This window comes from Molothrus aeneus, chromosome 1 (assembly GCF_037042795.1).
Source record: "Molothrus aeneus isolate 106 chromosome 1, BPBGC_Maene_1.0, whole genome shotgun sequence".
NCBI lineage: Eukaryota > Metazoa > Chordata > Aves > Passeriformes > Icteridae > Molothrus > Molothrus aeneus.
In genome coordinates this window covers 130,908,364-130,924,459 of record NC_089646.1, presented here as the reverse complement: position 1 = coordinate 130,924,459, position 16,096 = coordinate 130,908,364, and the positions used below count along the sequence as shown (strand labels likewise).

The window sequence follows — 16,096 nt, the reverse complement described above, 5'->3', positions numbered from 1 at the left end:
GGTTGGGGGGAGTCTGTGCAGACTCAGCAGATGAGTCTGTGGGCTATGGCCTCCCCCACCTCAATCCCAGCCAGAGGTGATGTTCAGGACAGCTGCTGGGTTAGGCCTTCTGGAGGACACTTCATTCTCCCTCAGTCTGTCTCCTTCTCCCTAGACCTGAGATGATTGAACAGTAGTGTCACCTTTATCTTATCCCAAGGTCCCTTAGGCAGCTTAACTCACAGTCCCAAGTTACCCTCAGGAAACATCTTCAGGGAGAGGAAGGCCTTGGTGGTTGCAGCTTCTTTATACAGTTTTGCCCTAATGGGCAAAAAGTCCTTCATAACAATATCTAAGCCACAAACCATAACATTTCAGTCTCTCACAAGTATATAACAAACTAAACTCTATCTCTAGGGAGGCAGAAACCTCTCATGTGCATATTGCACAATCTGTCCATCTATTTTTTTTTAAATAAATTTAAGCATTACCATATTTCACTAATAACAGACTTCTTGTGGTTTGGGTTTTATGCTTATTAAAAGATTGGCAGTAGGCAGTAGTTGAGTCATTTGTATAGAAGAGTGCTGGTAAATTATTCTGGACTTCCTATATCAATTGAATCAGCATAGTCTTTAAAGTTCAGTGTTGAGTGTCATAGCAATCAAAGCTGAAATTGTGTATATAAAAGCTGATTGAAATATTTTATGCAGCTTTCTATTATATGCTCTCTATAATATGGACTTTGTAATTTGCTAATCTGAGCCTGCCTGGATGATTCTTTGCCTTCCCCTAAGTAGTATGGAAAAATAGTGACAAGAATTACAGACTCTACCCTAACTTCTCCAAATTAAAGAATATAAAATCCTAATTGCTACTTCTGATCTGACTAATGCTCTTCCTCTTCCAGTGCAGTATTTCAGATAGCAGCTAGAACCATGCTTTGAGAAACCACACAGAGAGAAAGAACAGCTTGTTCAGGGACAACATTTTCTTTTATTATCCTGTAGTGTTAAGGTTGGGCAGTCACCTGAAGCAGGAAGGTTTATATTTTGTTTTTCAGATCTTTTGTGATATGACTAAACACTTGCATTTCCTTTTAGTAAATAAATCATTTTTTTCTGAATTCCTTCAACCTTTTGGCTTCAGTAATAATGCCTGATAATGAGCTTCACTGGTCAGAGGAGTGAAGGATTCCCTTTTAACCCAGGTTCAAGTGTCCCTCTCTCTGTTTCTGTTCAGGCTGTTTTGCTCTATTGGATGAAAAGATAGGATGAAAGTTGAGGGTGTCTGGGTTTCTAACTTGGACCGCTCATTAAGCTGTGCATCACTAACACATCTGCAGCTTGTCCCCAGGCACTGGAAAGTTGAAACATTTTCATTAGCATGAAGCAGAAGGCTTACACAGCAGGAAAAAGAGAGAGATGTCTACTCTGACAGCCAGGGTTCTCCTGCTCCTCCTCTCCTGGAGTTCACACCATGGCTGTGCCGTGCTCAGATGTAGCTCCTGTGCCCCCAGAGGGAAAGGGATTGAATCACTGCTGGGAGACTTGTCAAGAAACATGGGTACACAGAAGGGACGTCTTGTTTCTTGTTCCTTATGTGCTATTTGCCTGCTCTTCACGGCACTCAGCTTAAAACCTTTATTGATGAAATTGCCTCCTTGTTTCTTCTTCAGTCAGAGCTCAGAAAAAGCCCCCAATGAACACTTACAAACACAAAACTTTGCCTAACAGGGAGACAGAGAACGGACAGAAAAATCTTCCTATATGGGACAATAAACCCTAATTCATTATCCACACTAACAGAGAAGTTTGGGAAATGCACCCCAGATAGTGCAAATCTACCATGAGCTAGTTAAATCCTGACCCTGTTTTTTTTTTTCCTTTTTGAGTTCCTTAGAGTTCTTTTGTCCTTTTGATGAACAAAAGTGTTCTTGATTTTATTAAGATCTTCTATGCCTAAAGAAAAAATGAAAATATGCAAAGAACATGCCTAGTGAAAAGGGAAAGGTAGATAGGGAGAATTAGACATTGAGATTCTTAAATAGACATTTTCCATTCATTCTTACTTTTTCTGATAGTGATACTGACTTCAAATATCCAAGTGCTGGAAAATACTCTTCTGTTTAGTTTCAAGGAGCAAAAGTAGTTTAAGACTGACGTTTGGTTTCTATCATTTCTGTAAAGAACAGAGTTTTTTGGAGACAGAGAAGTGGGTACAGGGGTTCTGCTTGAGATTTTCTTAAGTTTTACTAAAAATCTTTAGGATTTCTTACTGCTAAAATTAATGTCCTTGGCAATTTGCTTCCTTAGTATCTCTGTAGAGGACAACAAACTAAACCATGCCAGTTTTGTGAGATACTAAAAATATGCTAGAACTCCATGTGCCAGTTCCTACATATTACAGGGCTTCCCAGTGTCATGAAAGCAGCTCTGGAACTGTAAAAAGGGGCACAGGCAAGGAGTTAGTTCACCACCAATGCTGAGATTTAAGGAGAGTGCTTAAGTGGATCTCTCTTGAGTTCAGTGAGGCTGAAAGCAGTCACAGAATTAAAACTGTATAAACATCTTTCACCACCCCTAACACTCAGACTGCTACATGCATGGATTCAGTTATATATTGAACCCTCAACAGAAATAAAGCTGGGGGGAGCTCTTCTTTTTTCCTGTAAATATAGGTATCTCTCTTCACTGCATTAGAAAGCCTTGGGAGAGCTGCAGTAGAATATTTGTAGATGGGAACCTGTAGACTTCAATAGAAACATCACTCTGTTTTTAATGCAGTGTATTGATTTAAAGTGAGCATAATATTTCTTCTTCTAAACTCCTTTAACAAAGCTATTTTATTTTGACTCTTGACTGAAAGCCATTGTAGCTCCTGGCAAGCCATTGTAACTCCATTCTTTCAGTGTTTACAGACATTTGTGTAAGTTGCTGGCCAAAGCATTTCTCTGTCTGCTTGAATTAGGCATCATCAGTAGATTGGTGTTAATGGCATGCTCTTAGGAGCTACTGGAACTAATTTTATTTTAGATAAGCCTGGATAGATAGCATGCAGCTGCACTTCTACAAAAGGTCTGAAATGATAGTGATATTTGTTTTCTGGTCACCTGTTGCTGCAGTGGTTTCTGACACTGCTCTGCTGCATTTTATTCCCGTGGGTCACCAGAGTTCACTGCTGACCTCTGTAACCAATGACATGGAGAAAAGGTGACTTATTGGCTGTAGAAGTCTGAAATTTTCATGCCTTATATAATTTATAATTGCTGGGTGCTTTCTGTGGAAGACATGAGGTTGTGTCCTTGCATCCTAAACACTGGACATCCTCTCCAGCAGAACTGCCTCACATTGTCCCTAATCTGCTGGTTCTTTGTCACAGTGCAGGTGGAAGCAGCATTGGTGGCTGGTGGTCAGTCCCAGTCTCGTCACCTGCTCCTGCTCCTGCTCATGCCTGCATGCACCTTCCTCACACAGCTCTTGCTGTTTAAAGTGTCTTCTACTCAAATCTGAAATTATGTTTTATAAGCCCACAGCAGGAACTCCAGTTACTGCTCCAATATCTGGATGTCTCTTCCACAATATTTACTCTTTCCCCTTGGCTTCATACATTTTGTGGTTTCTATAAAGCATTATTTATTATTTTCTATAAAGCATTATTTGTTATTTTCCTCCCCTTCATTGATTAAAAAAAGTGGATGTTATTCCATCTGGCTCCCAGAAAAGTAAGATTTTGGATTTTTTAAAGATAATTATTTTATTTCCATATCAGAATAAGGGCACAGTTGGGCATTTTTAGGATTTTCTGTAGGTCCTTTGTCCAGTGTGTTGTTAGGGCACTCTGGACACCATCCTGCAGGGACTGAGCCCAGAAGTGATCTGATCACCACCAGCCCCAGCAGGGCAGGGGATAAACCAGGGGGGCCAACCAAAAGCAAAGAGGGCTGGGGCCAGGGCCACAGCTGGAGACAAGCTGCAGCCTGCCTCTGCAGGGTCCTCCCAGGGAGCATGGCTGGGCACTGGCATGTCTTGTACCACTGGGACAGAGACCCCAGGCTGCCCTGGATGGGGTCCTGGGCCATGGGCAGGGGTGTGGAGAGGCTCAGGTTGGGGCTGTGCAGGTCAGATAAGGCTGTGAGTGTCCCTGGAGCTCCTCTCCTGAGCCCCTGGCAGCACTGGGTGCTATCAGCTGTAGGACCCTGTGGTCACAGTTCTGACTTGATAGTGCAAAGTCTTGCATTTTATTCTTAATGAGCACCTGTCATGGGCAGAGTGGGAGCTTCAGATAAAGTTTATTAAAGAAACCCTCCTGTTGAGTTACAGGGTGTAGAAAGGATCCCCTTGCTTTTTAAACTCCTCCTAGAGGAGTCTTGGTATGGCTGGATCCAGTCTTAACCCCAAACTTCATCAACGGTTTATGTCTAAAGGATTATATAGGTATAACTGATCCTTTATACAACTTTGTCCCACAGGATAAAGGACAGCAGACCAGATATGTTTAAATAAATAAATATAATGGTTTTATTATAATAATGATTAGACAAAACTATCTTAACCAGAATTATTATATACTATAACATAGTATATTATTAGATACTATAACACAGTATAGGAGATATAACAACTATTATAGTACACCATGAAGCAATATTGAAACAATTGTATTAAAGCTAGCAAGAAAAATGAATTGATATTTAATTGTTATTAACAGATTGATATTACCCACCCATATCAGTGACCAAGGGCCAGTTTCTTTCACTCAGCCTTGAAAGGTAACCTTGAAGGGCATCCCCACTCAAGGGAGAGGTCCCCACACATGCACTGCAGGAAGGAGTGTGGTAGAAGGCCCTGCTGTTCAATTTGGAGCTGGGTGATTGTCTGTCAGCCATTGTGTCTCCAGGCCAGCTGTGTCAGCTCAGAGCTTTAGATAAACTATCAGCAGTGGCACTCGTTTGTTCCTTTGTCCAGGTATTTTTGCAGGTCTGCCACATTTTCATCTCATTATCAGAGTGTTTAACTTCGGGATTGAGTCAGACTTGGCTTCAGCCATTGTTCAGCACCAAAGGCAGCATGAATGCCCCTTCTTTGTTTACCACTGACAGCTTGGAAAGAGGACACTGCTCAAGTTATTTTACCCCATTCCAGGGAGAGCATCCTGCTGCAACCCCACTGCTGTATGGCCATGGACACGTTTCAGTTTCTCCATCCATGAAAGGAGGACAGAGTGTCTCACTGGGAAGGTACAGGGTTTAGCAGCTTCCTGCAAGTTTGCATGATTAAAATGCTTTCTAAGCATTGCTGATTGGTTGTTACACTATTTGTTGCTGAAGAAAGGTAAAACATCTTGAAGGAAATTTTGGCCCTATCAAAATTCTTTTCCTAGAATGGAGATTTCAACTCTCATACTAACTACATATACCAACAGGGAATAATTTTTTATGCTCTTGTCCTTGATTGTGTGTCCTTGGAAAACATTACATCAAGAAGTTTTTAGACAGACAGAATTTATGCATTAGAGCATTTTTCAAAATTCAACAGTCACATCACTTTCAAAGCAAAAGGAAAACCCTAATGAACACAATACACCCAACCGTGCACACATTTCTGGGAGAAAGAGGGAGCAAACAAACACGTGGTGTATTTCACTTGCACTGCTGACAGCACAGCTGGAAAGTGCTCGGGTGATTATGAGCATCTCAAGAGAACAAACTGATAGAACAGAAAAGTAATGCACTAAAGAGCATTAGAGAGATTCCTACTGACTGCAGCAGACTTCAGATCAGGCAAACACCACCTATGTCTTATACAGAATTTAAGGCAATGCTGACAATCACATAATCTGAATCAGGACATATCCATAAGGAGAAAGTAGAGTGTGTAGGTCAGTATTTTATGAATTTTCATGGCTATATCTGTACCCAAAAATATGTCTTTAAATAGCAACACTCTATGCATTTATGGTTTCTGATTGCTTGGATATTTTGAGTAGTCTTCTTAGGTAACATTTATTCCTGGCTTATATCTTCTAGCTTTCCACAAAGGAGTATAAAACAAGAACTAAGTTGTGATATGGAGTTATACATGATGTTAAAACCCAGTAAGATTTATGGAATGTACTTTGAATTTTGATAGTCACCTGATATCTCCAAACCAAGAGAAAGACAAGACCATGCTACAGCATTCCCCACACAAAATTATTTAACTATTCTATGTAAAAATGCAGTAATGACAATCTCTAACCCCCTCCAGACAATCTCTATCTGCTTCTTTTCTTATTGTTCACCACACTGTCTAACTTAAATTTTCTTTTGCTATAATTCAGATCTGTTTACCCAGTGGATCTGTTGCCTTGTTCTTTCCCCCCACCTTTCTGCTCATAAAAGACTGAGAGCACCTCCCCCTACCTTTTCCTTGCTAAGCAACCCCTGGTTTTTCCCTACCTGTCCTACATTCCAGATGTCTCACTGCCCTCTGTTCTGATGCAGGATCCTCCCCAGGGTTTTTCCTTGTACGTTTTAGAAGGACTTTGAATCCTTTCTGCAGAGCCCATGGAGGGCAAGTGGGAAGATAGTTTATGTATCTAATGCCCAGGTTTCTACAGCACTGCCCAGCACCATGTAGTCACAAAGCTGAGCTTATGGGATTCCACTGAGTTGTGTTCAGTTAATTCACTGCCATACTCAGACTCCTTTCTGAGCAGTTGTCACTTACTCAGTGGTTTTGCCTCAACTTCTTCTGAAGTTCTTCACAAATGTGTTTCTCTATGCTTTTTGGTGCTGAATTGTGCTCTGTTGTCTGAATTCTGCTCTAGTTGGTCAAAATAATTGAAATCTTATTTCACAAAGTGCTTACAACTTGTCTGCAAATTAGAGAAAGGTAGAGGTTACGAGTGACTTAACAAGTCTCTCAATGATACTGGAAAATCCCAATCAATATATCTTTGCTGGCTGTGAGGCCTTAAATCTGTCACAGCTGTTCTTTCAGTACAGTTATCCAGCTGGCAGGGCATTCACCTTCCTGCGCATCCAACCAAACCAGGTTTTCCATGCTCATTTGTGAGAATCTCAAAATGTCAAAAAGGGAGCTAAGATGCAGAGATGTTATCTACTGCTTCTGCCCGATCCCTATCCATAAGGCCTCTTGGTCTGTCAGAGAAGGAAAAACAGATAAATTACTCACAGTTTGTCCTTGACAAGCCCGTGGTGATTGTCACCATACAAATTTGAAGTGTTAATGGGAAGACTGCTTGATTATCTCTTCTTATTTTGTTCTCACAGTCTATCTAGAAATTCATTACATGACCTTCCTGCTTTGAAATTGCATAAACTGTGCTTGCTCTTATCTTGTCTTGTGAACTCAATCTATTCTCAGCAGTTTTCAAAGATTGCTAACAGATCTGGTATCAGCTGGACTTGATGGAATTTACCTATCAAAAAGGATTTATCTCACCTGAGAAATTCTCTAGCCTGTTATGTCTTGAAATAACCTGTGCTACACCTACACCTTCTTGTTGCTGCTAGTAACCTGTGATCAGATTAGGATGACTTTGAAGTGAGAACCAAAGCAATGAAATCCATCTTTCCAAGCGTACTGTTTTCAGCTTTCTTCTTTCCATTTTCTTCTTCACCAGTTATCTTCCTAGTTCTGTAGAATAAGCTTTTAGCCTGGCTGTATTATTTCGTGCTGAGTAATCTTCTTTTCTGCAATTAGCTCTCTTCACTTCAAAGCAATATGAGCATTTTGTTCAGATTTGTTTTAAAATACAGCTCTTGGCTACCTCTCCAATCTGTCCATAGCTGATGGTTGACAATCCGCTTCTGCTGGATCACTTGATATTCTTGGCATTTAATTCACTTACTGCATTTCATAGCCAAGGCCTTGGTGGTTGTGAATGTCCATCTGTGCCATATGACAAAGGAATGTGAGCATCAGACACGGGGCTCACATTGCCACCCCCCCAGGCCTCCTCATTTAGCAGCTCACCTGAACCAGCACCTCACTTGTGGCCTCTTAAAACACAGCCCTTTCCAGTAATTGAGCTCCTCTTTGGTCATCTAGCAGTTTAACAGGGTCTGTCCTCAATTCTGGTTCTGCCATGCTGATAGTCCTTGATGACAGCACCCATTTGTAATAATTTCAAAAGGACTGGTGGATGTGATAACATGTTTTATAGTCTGAAAGAGCAGCAGTAACTTTTCTGGTGTGGAATAGAGTCAGAATGAAAAGAGGCAATCTACATTTTGTTTAATTTTCATGCTGCTGCTGAGGGAAGAAGTAAGTCCTGTTTACCAACTTAAAGAAATTAATTACAGTGTTAGTTAAATACTACGGTTGTACAGTTGGAAAATAGTCTCTATCAGCTGGTGTGAAACATGGTGGGTATGTGCTTCCCAGAGGTTTTTCATGGATTACTTTCACAGACTGATCCTTTTCCTTTTTTCCTCTCTGTAGATTATAAATTCGGTGGTCTTGCTGATTCTGCTGAGTGCCCTGACTGATCCTGACCAGTACCACCTGACTAGTGCTGAATTAGGGGGTGAATTTGAATTTATGGATGATGCCAGTAAGTACAAATTCCCTAATTACTAGCACTCATTGCTGCAGCATTTATGTAACTGTCCTATCATTTCAGTAATTACTGTCCTTTTAATTATTGCTTCACCTCTGTATCTTGCAGATGCATTTTTATTGTGAAAGGTGTCATGTTACAGTTTAAACTTGTTTCCTAGTAGTGACCTTATCTGCCACCTACCTATTAGTAATCAATCCATCTGCTCTGCTGTGTCCTGACTTGGCAGGGGCAGAGCCAGCCCTTGGCAGGGAGATGTATCCCTGAGCATGGTGCTGAAATCCCCAGGGGAATTTTGCAGGCCAGAGGGAGATATCCCCAGGGGAATTTTGCAGGCCAGAGGGAGATATGGAGTCTCTGCATCTTGCAGCACCACATCCCAAGTGCCTGCACATGCACAAGAGCCACGCTGCTGTTCAGACAGCTGAGTGTGTTCCTTCGTGCTGGATGTGTTCATGCACCCCCTGTGCATCTGGCATGACTTGCACAAACCTGCTCAAATAGATGCAAATGCAAATATCAACTGTACAGTCACAGGCATATTAGCAATAACACAGAGCAATTCCTTCTCTTACTGAAAGGCATCATAGAAAATCTTTAATATGGTTTTAGAGAAGGGCAAGCTAGGCCATTTATGTCTCCTACAAAAAACTCTTGTCCTTTGAGAATGTTTCCTTGTTCCATAACTTTTCCAAATTATTTGGTGGTGTGTTGATTTAATTAATTCATATTGAGTAAAGTTTTCCCTCCACCTGATTTTGATAAAAATGTCTGTTTATTTTCATTTCTGCTCACAAGATGGTTACATTCAACATTTCTCATAGTAGTCTGAAACAAGGTCTGTTGCTAGTCACCCTGGTGTCTTTCTGCTCAGAATCCCCCCATCCACAGCTAAAGGTTCTAAGTCCTTTTCTCATTCCTACTGAAGTCAATAAAAATGTCTGTAGGAGAAGCAATAGCCCCACACATGAGAAAAAAAAATTGCCCATTGTTGTGTCAGAGATGCTGGGTATCATTGAAGGCATGCTTATTTCCACAAGGTCTTTATGCAGATATGCCTTGAGGCTCTACACTGAATTAATGATAAGGGGTGATTGCAACTTTATTGTGTCTTCATTGAAAACCCACCGACAACTTCTGACTAAAAATCTTTTTATATAACTGGATTTAAGAAAGTAAGGACCATAGTAGATACAGATGGGCTCCTAGCTGATTCTGACATATTAAAACTGACTGCCTTGTCCTAATTCTCAGAGATTAACCTTGGTAATAACTGTCTGTCAGTGTGGTTTTATATAGCTGACATCAGAGGCCTGCCAGTGCCCAAGGCTTTCAAATTGTAATTCTGTTTTGTAATGCAGTAGCTGTCAGATAAAGTACATTGGGGATTTCCATCTACACTTGAAAATTGTATTTTCTGTATATTTTTATCAAGGGTTCTGAAGTGAACCCTGCAAGACTGTGAAAGGATGGCTTATGGGCCAAGCAACCTCATTTCCATTTGGTAAAGGGAACATTTCACAGGCAGTTAAATTACGAATGAACACTTGAATTAATGTCTCCTTTTATTCTTTGACTCCCTCTGGTTTGGTGCCTTACTGAGTAAAGGCAGTTGAGTCAAGCTACTGACTTTTATGGTTACTGGAAATAGCTGGCAGGAGATAATTTCTTTTTTCTATTCTTTAAGCATGACTGTATTTGTTCAAATGTAATGAAATGTTTTATTATGAGATAAATCATCAGAAAAACTTCCACATACTCTTCTCTTTTCCTACTTTTATTTATCTTTTTTGAAGCAGTGTTTTCCAGGTTAGCTCTATGCACCAAAACCATGTGTATGAAATACAGGAAGATACATAATGTTTTATTCTAAAGAAGGTCCCAAAGTTGTTATCTGTATGTACTTCTGTTGACAAATAATAATGACACAAACACTGATAGCCATTATTCTCATTCCTGCTGATCCTCCTATCAATAGCAAACAATAAAAAAATGCAGACACAGAGTTTACATGTAAAATTCGTCACTCCCTTCCTCTCTCTTCTGTAAGAGGATCCCTCATAAAAGATCTGAAAACATCATCTCAAAAAAAACTTATCAGCTGTGTCACAGTAGTCAAATGAAGTTAATGACAGGTTTCCCTTGACTTCTAAGAAACCAGGATTCCCCCAGTATTCATATTCAGATTTATTTCTAGCTGTGCCTGGTTTATGGAGAATTCTCAATTTTCTGTTCCAGCAGTGGGAAAAATTCCTGCCACCTGCAGAGTCACAGCCAGTCTGGTGCAAACTGCTTGGAAATACCAGTGCAACATCAGTTCTAATCCCAGGATTTAGTGTGGTTCCAAGGGCATTACCAGAGGCTCCAAAGTACCTGTTTGATTAGTCAGAGAAAGGATTTACCTGAACACTTAGAAAAAAAGCTCTAGGCTATTTATTTTCCCTTCTATTCTAGAAAAGGAAGCAAGGGGGAAGAAATTCTGCCAAGACGTACCCGTGTGGCAGAGGGAGGTACTGGAAGGAACAAGCTGCTCAAGCTGCAGCTTGCTGTGCACACCAGTGTGTGTGGTTTGTGTGGCTCCCCAAGATGTACATCTCTGAACCTGGTAAAATGCTGGGCTTCCTCCTGTGCTGGATAATCAGCTGAGCCCATTTAGTGTCATCTTTCTTTTTATTATTTCCTGAGGGAGTTTAGAAGCTGGACTAGGAAAAATTAAAAATGTGTGAGCTGCTCTATGCAATACTGCTGCTGTTAAAAGACTAATAATCTCAGAGCAGGAGATGGAAAAGCCCTATAATTCATTTTTACTTCCCAGAGGGTTTTGCCTGAGCCTTCTGCTCAGCTTCTTCAGACACACAGATCATCATCCTGACATGTCAACAGCCCAAACAAGCAGTGGGTGTTGCTTGGTTTTATTTATGGCTGCCAAAGTGTCAGAGATGTGTGTGTGATACTTCACAGGCCATATGACAGCAAGGATTGAAATCCTCTGCATATCCTACAGAAACTGAGGGGAACTTTGACACTGATATCATCAACTTAGGTCAAAATCTGCCCATGTCCCTGTCCTGGGATGGGCAGACAAGACAGGCAGACATCTCAGGACAGGGGACAATAATGTGAGGGTCTCTCTGCTCAATGACATGCACCCAGGACTTGAAAATATTACTTCAAATAGAAAAACTTTATAAAGAAATCTACAGACAGCAGGCTTGGACTTCTGCTGGGGGATAAATGGAAGTGGTAGAGTAGGTACATTCCTGTCCCAGTCCATCAACACCTCTTATGTAGTACAAGTCCCAGATATAGGGAGGGGCAAAAAACTAAATCCCTTCCCAGTATAAGATACTCAGGGCAGCATCTTCCCCTCTAATTTTATACTCTAGAGTAAATGTGCTGGGCTCAAAGGTGCAGAATACTCTTTCCTTCTCATTGCCCTCCTCTCTTTCCCAGGGAGAAAATGCTGCTGCTGTGCAGGTTGTGACCCAGGGGGCTGCCTGGTGGCTGGCAGCAGTGGCATCAAGCTTGCACAAGCAGCCTGCAGGAGAGAGCAAGGCAGTAATCCTTAGCTGGCAGTCAGGAGGCTCTTGGATAAATAAGGCTGGGAGAGTGGACTGAGAGAGGACTGCAGGCTGCTCATCTGCAGCTTTCTGGCCCCTGCTCTCAAAGCTGAGGGCCAGTGATTAACGCCAGGGCTGGGGCAGGTGATGAGGATTTGAGGTCTCCATCACTCCACACACAGGGACTGGCCTTGCTGGCTGCTCCTCCCTGTCCCTGCAGCACCCACCTCTGCAAGAGGAGAGGAGAAGGCAAGGAAATACTTTTGAGGTGATTTGAGGGAGCTCAAGCTGCAGCTTGCTGTGCACACAGGTACCCCATGGCAGCAGCTCTGCCCAGCCCCAGCAGCATCTTCTCTCCAGAGAGGCAGGAAAGTAGGATGTCACTGCAAGGTATAAGAATTTAAAAACTCAACTGGTTTCTTTAAACCCAAGGAGAAAAAAACTCAACTGGTTTCTTTAAACCCAAGGAGAAAACTCAGAAAGCCATCTAGGACAAACAGGCTGGATAACCCCTTCAGCAGTCCAAGTGCAGCCCTTCTAGCCATAGAAAGCACAGCGTGGCTGGAAAAAAAATCACACACCCTGTCAGTTTCTCATTTAATGTGCTGCATATCTAGTTTCACTTGGATTAATTGAAGCTGACACAGCTCAAAAAACCCAATGAAGCCTTAAATGAGAAAGAACTAGCTTGAGCCAACTGGGAACTTGGCATGGTGGAGCACAGTTAGGGAGACACTGGAGACAGGGAGCAGGAGTGTGTCAGACCAGATCTTCAATGTCAAGCTCATCACAGTTTGCTGGGCTCTGGCTCTGAACCAGTACTGCCATGGTCACCAGCAAAGTGGAACCTGTGACTCCTGCATCTGCTGCAAATGACAATGACAGCAGCTTCCCCCCAGGTGCAGGGAGTAGGTGGTTGGGATCAAGAACAAATGCATAAACAGTGCCTCCAAATGGATGGTCAGAATCAAAATATTGATCCATGAGCCTCTTTTACAAGAGGTTCAATTGAGGTTTGTGGCTACAGCAGCAATTTTCACTTCTTTTCTTTCATTACCTTAAGTGTACCTGGTCTATTCAAAATAATTTTGATTTCACAGGATCTGTGTAGGCAGCCAGAGTAAATGGCCACACAACCAGAAGTGTCTTAAGAGGCTGCAGTACCTTTTATTAGTAGAGGTATATTTTGTGGATACTTCTTCCTCTTGAGGGCAGAATTCAGATCACTTCTAACAGGCACAGCACAGCCTTTACAGCTCCTAAAAACCTAGAAACTGGTCGAGGTAATGCAGCTCAAACACTGCACTGGTTGTCTGGATTCTCTACACATTCTAAGAGGAGAAGGAGGTGCCTTTGAAGAGCAGTTTGGAATGACTGATCTGTCATTCCCTCCTGAATGATGAGCAGGGAGCCCAGCTGCCTCCCATGGCATCGTGTAGCACCCATGAGCTGAGCTGGACAAAGCCACTGTGGAGGCAACAGGGAGGGAGCACCAGGGTGAGCTAAACTCACTGCTGACTGCAGGCCCCTCTCCTGGGTGAGACATGCTGACTTTGACAATAAGACAAAGATTCAAGCATTTCTACTGTGAGAAAGGATGTCTGTGCTCCAGGGCCTCATCAGACCACAGTGGTTTGAATGTGCTCCTCCAAGTGCTAGGAAAGGGCACTTTATCCTTCAAATTTAATCCATTAAATTAGGAAGTACCTGCCATAGGACTTTTTCTGTGGCATTTGAGTTCCTGTGCAATCACAAGGACAAACTTTGGGGGCAAGAGGGAGAGAACAAGAATCCTGAAACCTAGGACACGGGCAGTGTTCTGAAAAAGGGGAAACCTGGGTTCTGAAGTCCTTAATCCTGCTGTTGGTAGGTGCAGTGCCCAAGGAGCCAGAGAACACAAGCAGCTCTGGACATGTCCTCACCTGCCAGCAGCAGTCTCCTCTTGCTCATTTTCCCTCCAGCTTCACAGGTCTCAGGTTCCTCTCTGCATGCAGAAATCTGGATTGGTGCTATCTAGGGCAAAGTTTGTGCTCCCTCAGGCACAGCAGGATCAAGGACTGGGTCTTTTGTTCTCTACATGGATGATCATTCTGGTAGGCTGGAAATAATGACAGACCAGACTTGGTGCCTGTCCTTCCTCCTCAGCCATCACCTGGCTGAGCCTGCACTGCTTCCTGGTGGTGGCAGGTGAGACCTGTCCACAGCTGCCAGATCCTTTCAGAGACTTGGGTGAAGGCTCCAGGACACGTACCCAGGATCTGATTTTGATGCATCCAGGGTTGAGTTGAGTTGAGGACTGTTCCATGCCCCTCATCATGTGCTGGAGTTAGATGTTGTGGCAGTTCTGTGGTGAAATGATGCCATCTTTACACTTTGAATGGTTCCAAAGTCAGGGTAGTGAACATCCTGAACACTGTGGTGTGTTTGTGCATCTCAGAGCTCCTCCACATACCTCATCAAGGCAGGTGGTTTAAACACACCTGGTGACAGCAATGTGAACAGCATGTACCTCACAGATACCAACAGAGTGGGATCTCTAAAGCCATGTGCTATGTACCTCAAGCACTGGCTTGACCTCAGAAAAAAGGCACAATGTTCCACTGCACTCCCAAACTCACTGTAAGGTCAAGTTCAGAAATTCACTTCTGATCTCCTGACGGTGATCTGTACCGATACCTAGGGAGGTGCATATGAAAAGACCAAATGTGATTTTTTCCACCAGGATCTCCTTCCAACTGTTCATGGCTTAGGAACTTCTTAAATCAAATAAAAAGTTAATTGAAAGCTGGTCAGCAGTAGAATAAAAAGATAGGAGTCCTGTAATTCCTCCAATCAAAACTTTAAAGAATAGAATGTTTTCCTTCCTTTACTGCTTTACCTTTCCTGACAGTTATACATTTCCATTAATAAATATATCTCTGTAGTATTATTGGTTGAAATGAAATTTTTCAAGATGTTATTTCTGCTAAGATGACTTTATCTGCCAGTTTTGCTCCTTTTCCAGTACAGAGATATATGAGCAATGGTATGCAGCAGCTGTTGGTGAAGAAACAATCTGGAGTGCAGAAAAGCAGACACATTCTCACTACAGATATCAGCACCACCAGTAAAACAGTCCTGTCAAAACTGCTTCTGATTTTTGAAAACCCATATAAAAACTAGACCATTCATCTCCATTGTCTTATAGAGGCTGTAGTGGTTTGCACAGTGTCAGTGTAAGTGTCAGCACAGTGTAATGCTGCAGGCTTGAACAGATAGAAGCACTGTCTGTGCTTCTTGTATTTAGGAGGTTCCCCTCAAAAGCCAGAGATTTCCTCCAGCAATGCCTGAACAATGCACCTGACCCCATCTCCACCCATCTCCCACCCTGCCCTTTGAGATGCTCTGCACAAGGGAGGTGGTAAAATAACTGAACCAGGCTCTGAATTTGCCTTCAATCATTGATGTGTTGTGTTTCTTTTCCAGATATGTGCATTGCCACTGCAATTTCTCTCCTCATGATTCTGATCTGTGCAATGGCTACATATGGTGCATATAAGGTAATTCATTACATTTGGTAATTCATTACATTTGGGGAAGACATGAATACAGTGAACCACACAACTCCATAGAAACAAAATTAAGAAAACTCTTTTCTAACAATTGCTTTTTTACTTGCTTAGCTGAAAACTGGGAGAGGGAAAAGAAGTTGAAGAGGCAGCAGAACTGATTGCTTAGATCAGTGGTTCCCCAGGGCCCCCTGCTGCAGTTGTGTTGATTGTCTGCAGTTTCAAATATGAGTGAGCTCTGGGCAAAAGGTGAATTCAGTGAACTGAATCTTGTACCTATCAAAGTTAAGGGAATTTTTTCCTATTCACCTCCCAAGCCTGTGGTTTGTTCCAACATTAATCCTATTAATTAGAAAGGAAAAGTATTGTGTGGTTTCTGAATCTCCTAATGTAACGAGTTGTGGGAGTTGCACTGCACATATGACTGCAGTAAAGCAGCCA

At 42.2% G+C, this 16,096-nt stretch overlaps 1 protein-coding gene across 1 annotated transcript in view; it reads left to right on the top strand.

Annotated features, from left to right (window-relative positions):
• Nucleotides 1-16,096, top strand: part of LAPTM4B (lysosomal protein transmembrane 4 beta) — a 59,700-nt gene that overhangs the window by 9,435 nt on the left and 34,169 nt on the right. The window contains exons 2-3 of the mRNA XM_066547800.1: nucleotides 8,430-8,541; nucleotides 15,573-15,646. Coding sequence (XP_066403897.1) covers nucleotides 8,430-8,541; nucleotides 15,573-15,646 — 186 coding nt within the window. The remainder of the gene's footprint in view (nucleotides 1-8,429; nucleotides 8,542-15,572; nucleotides 15,647-16,096) is intronic.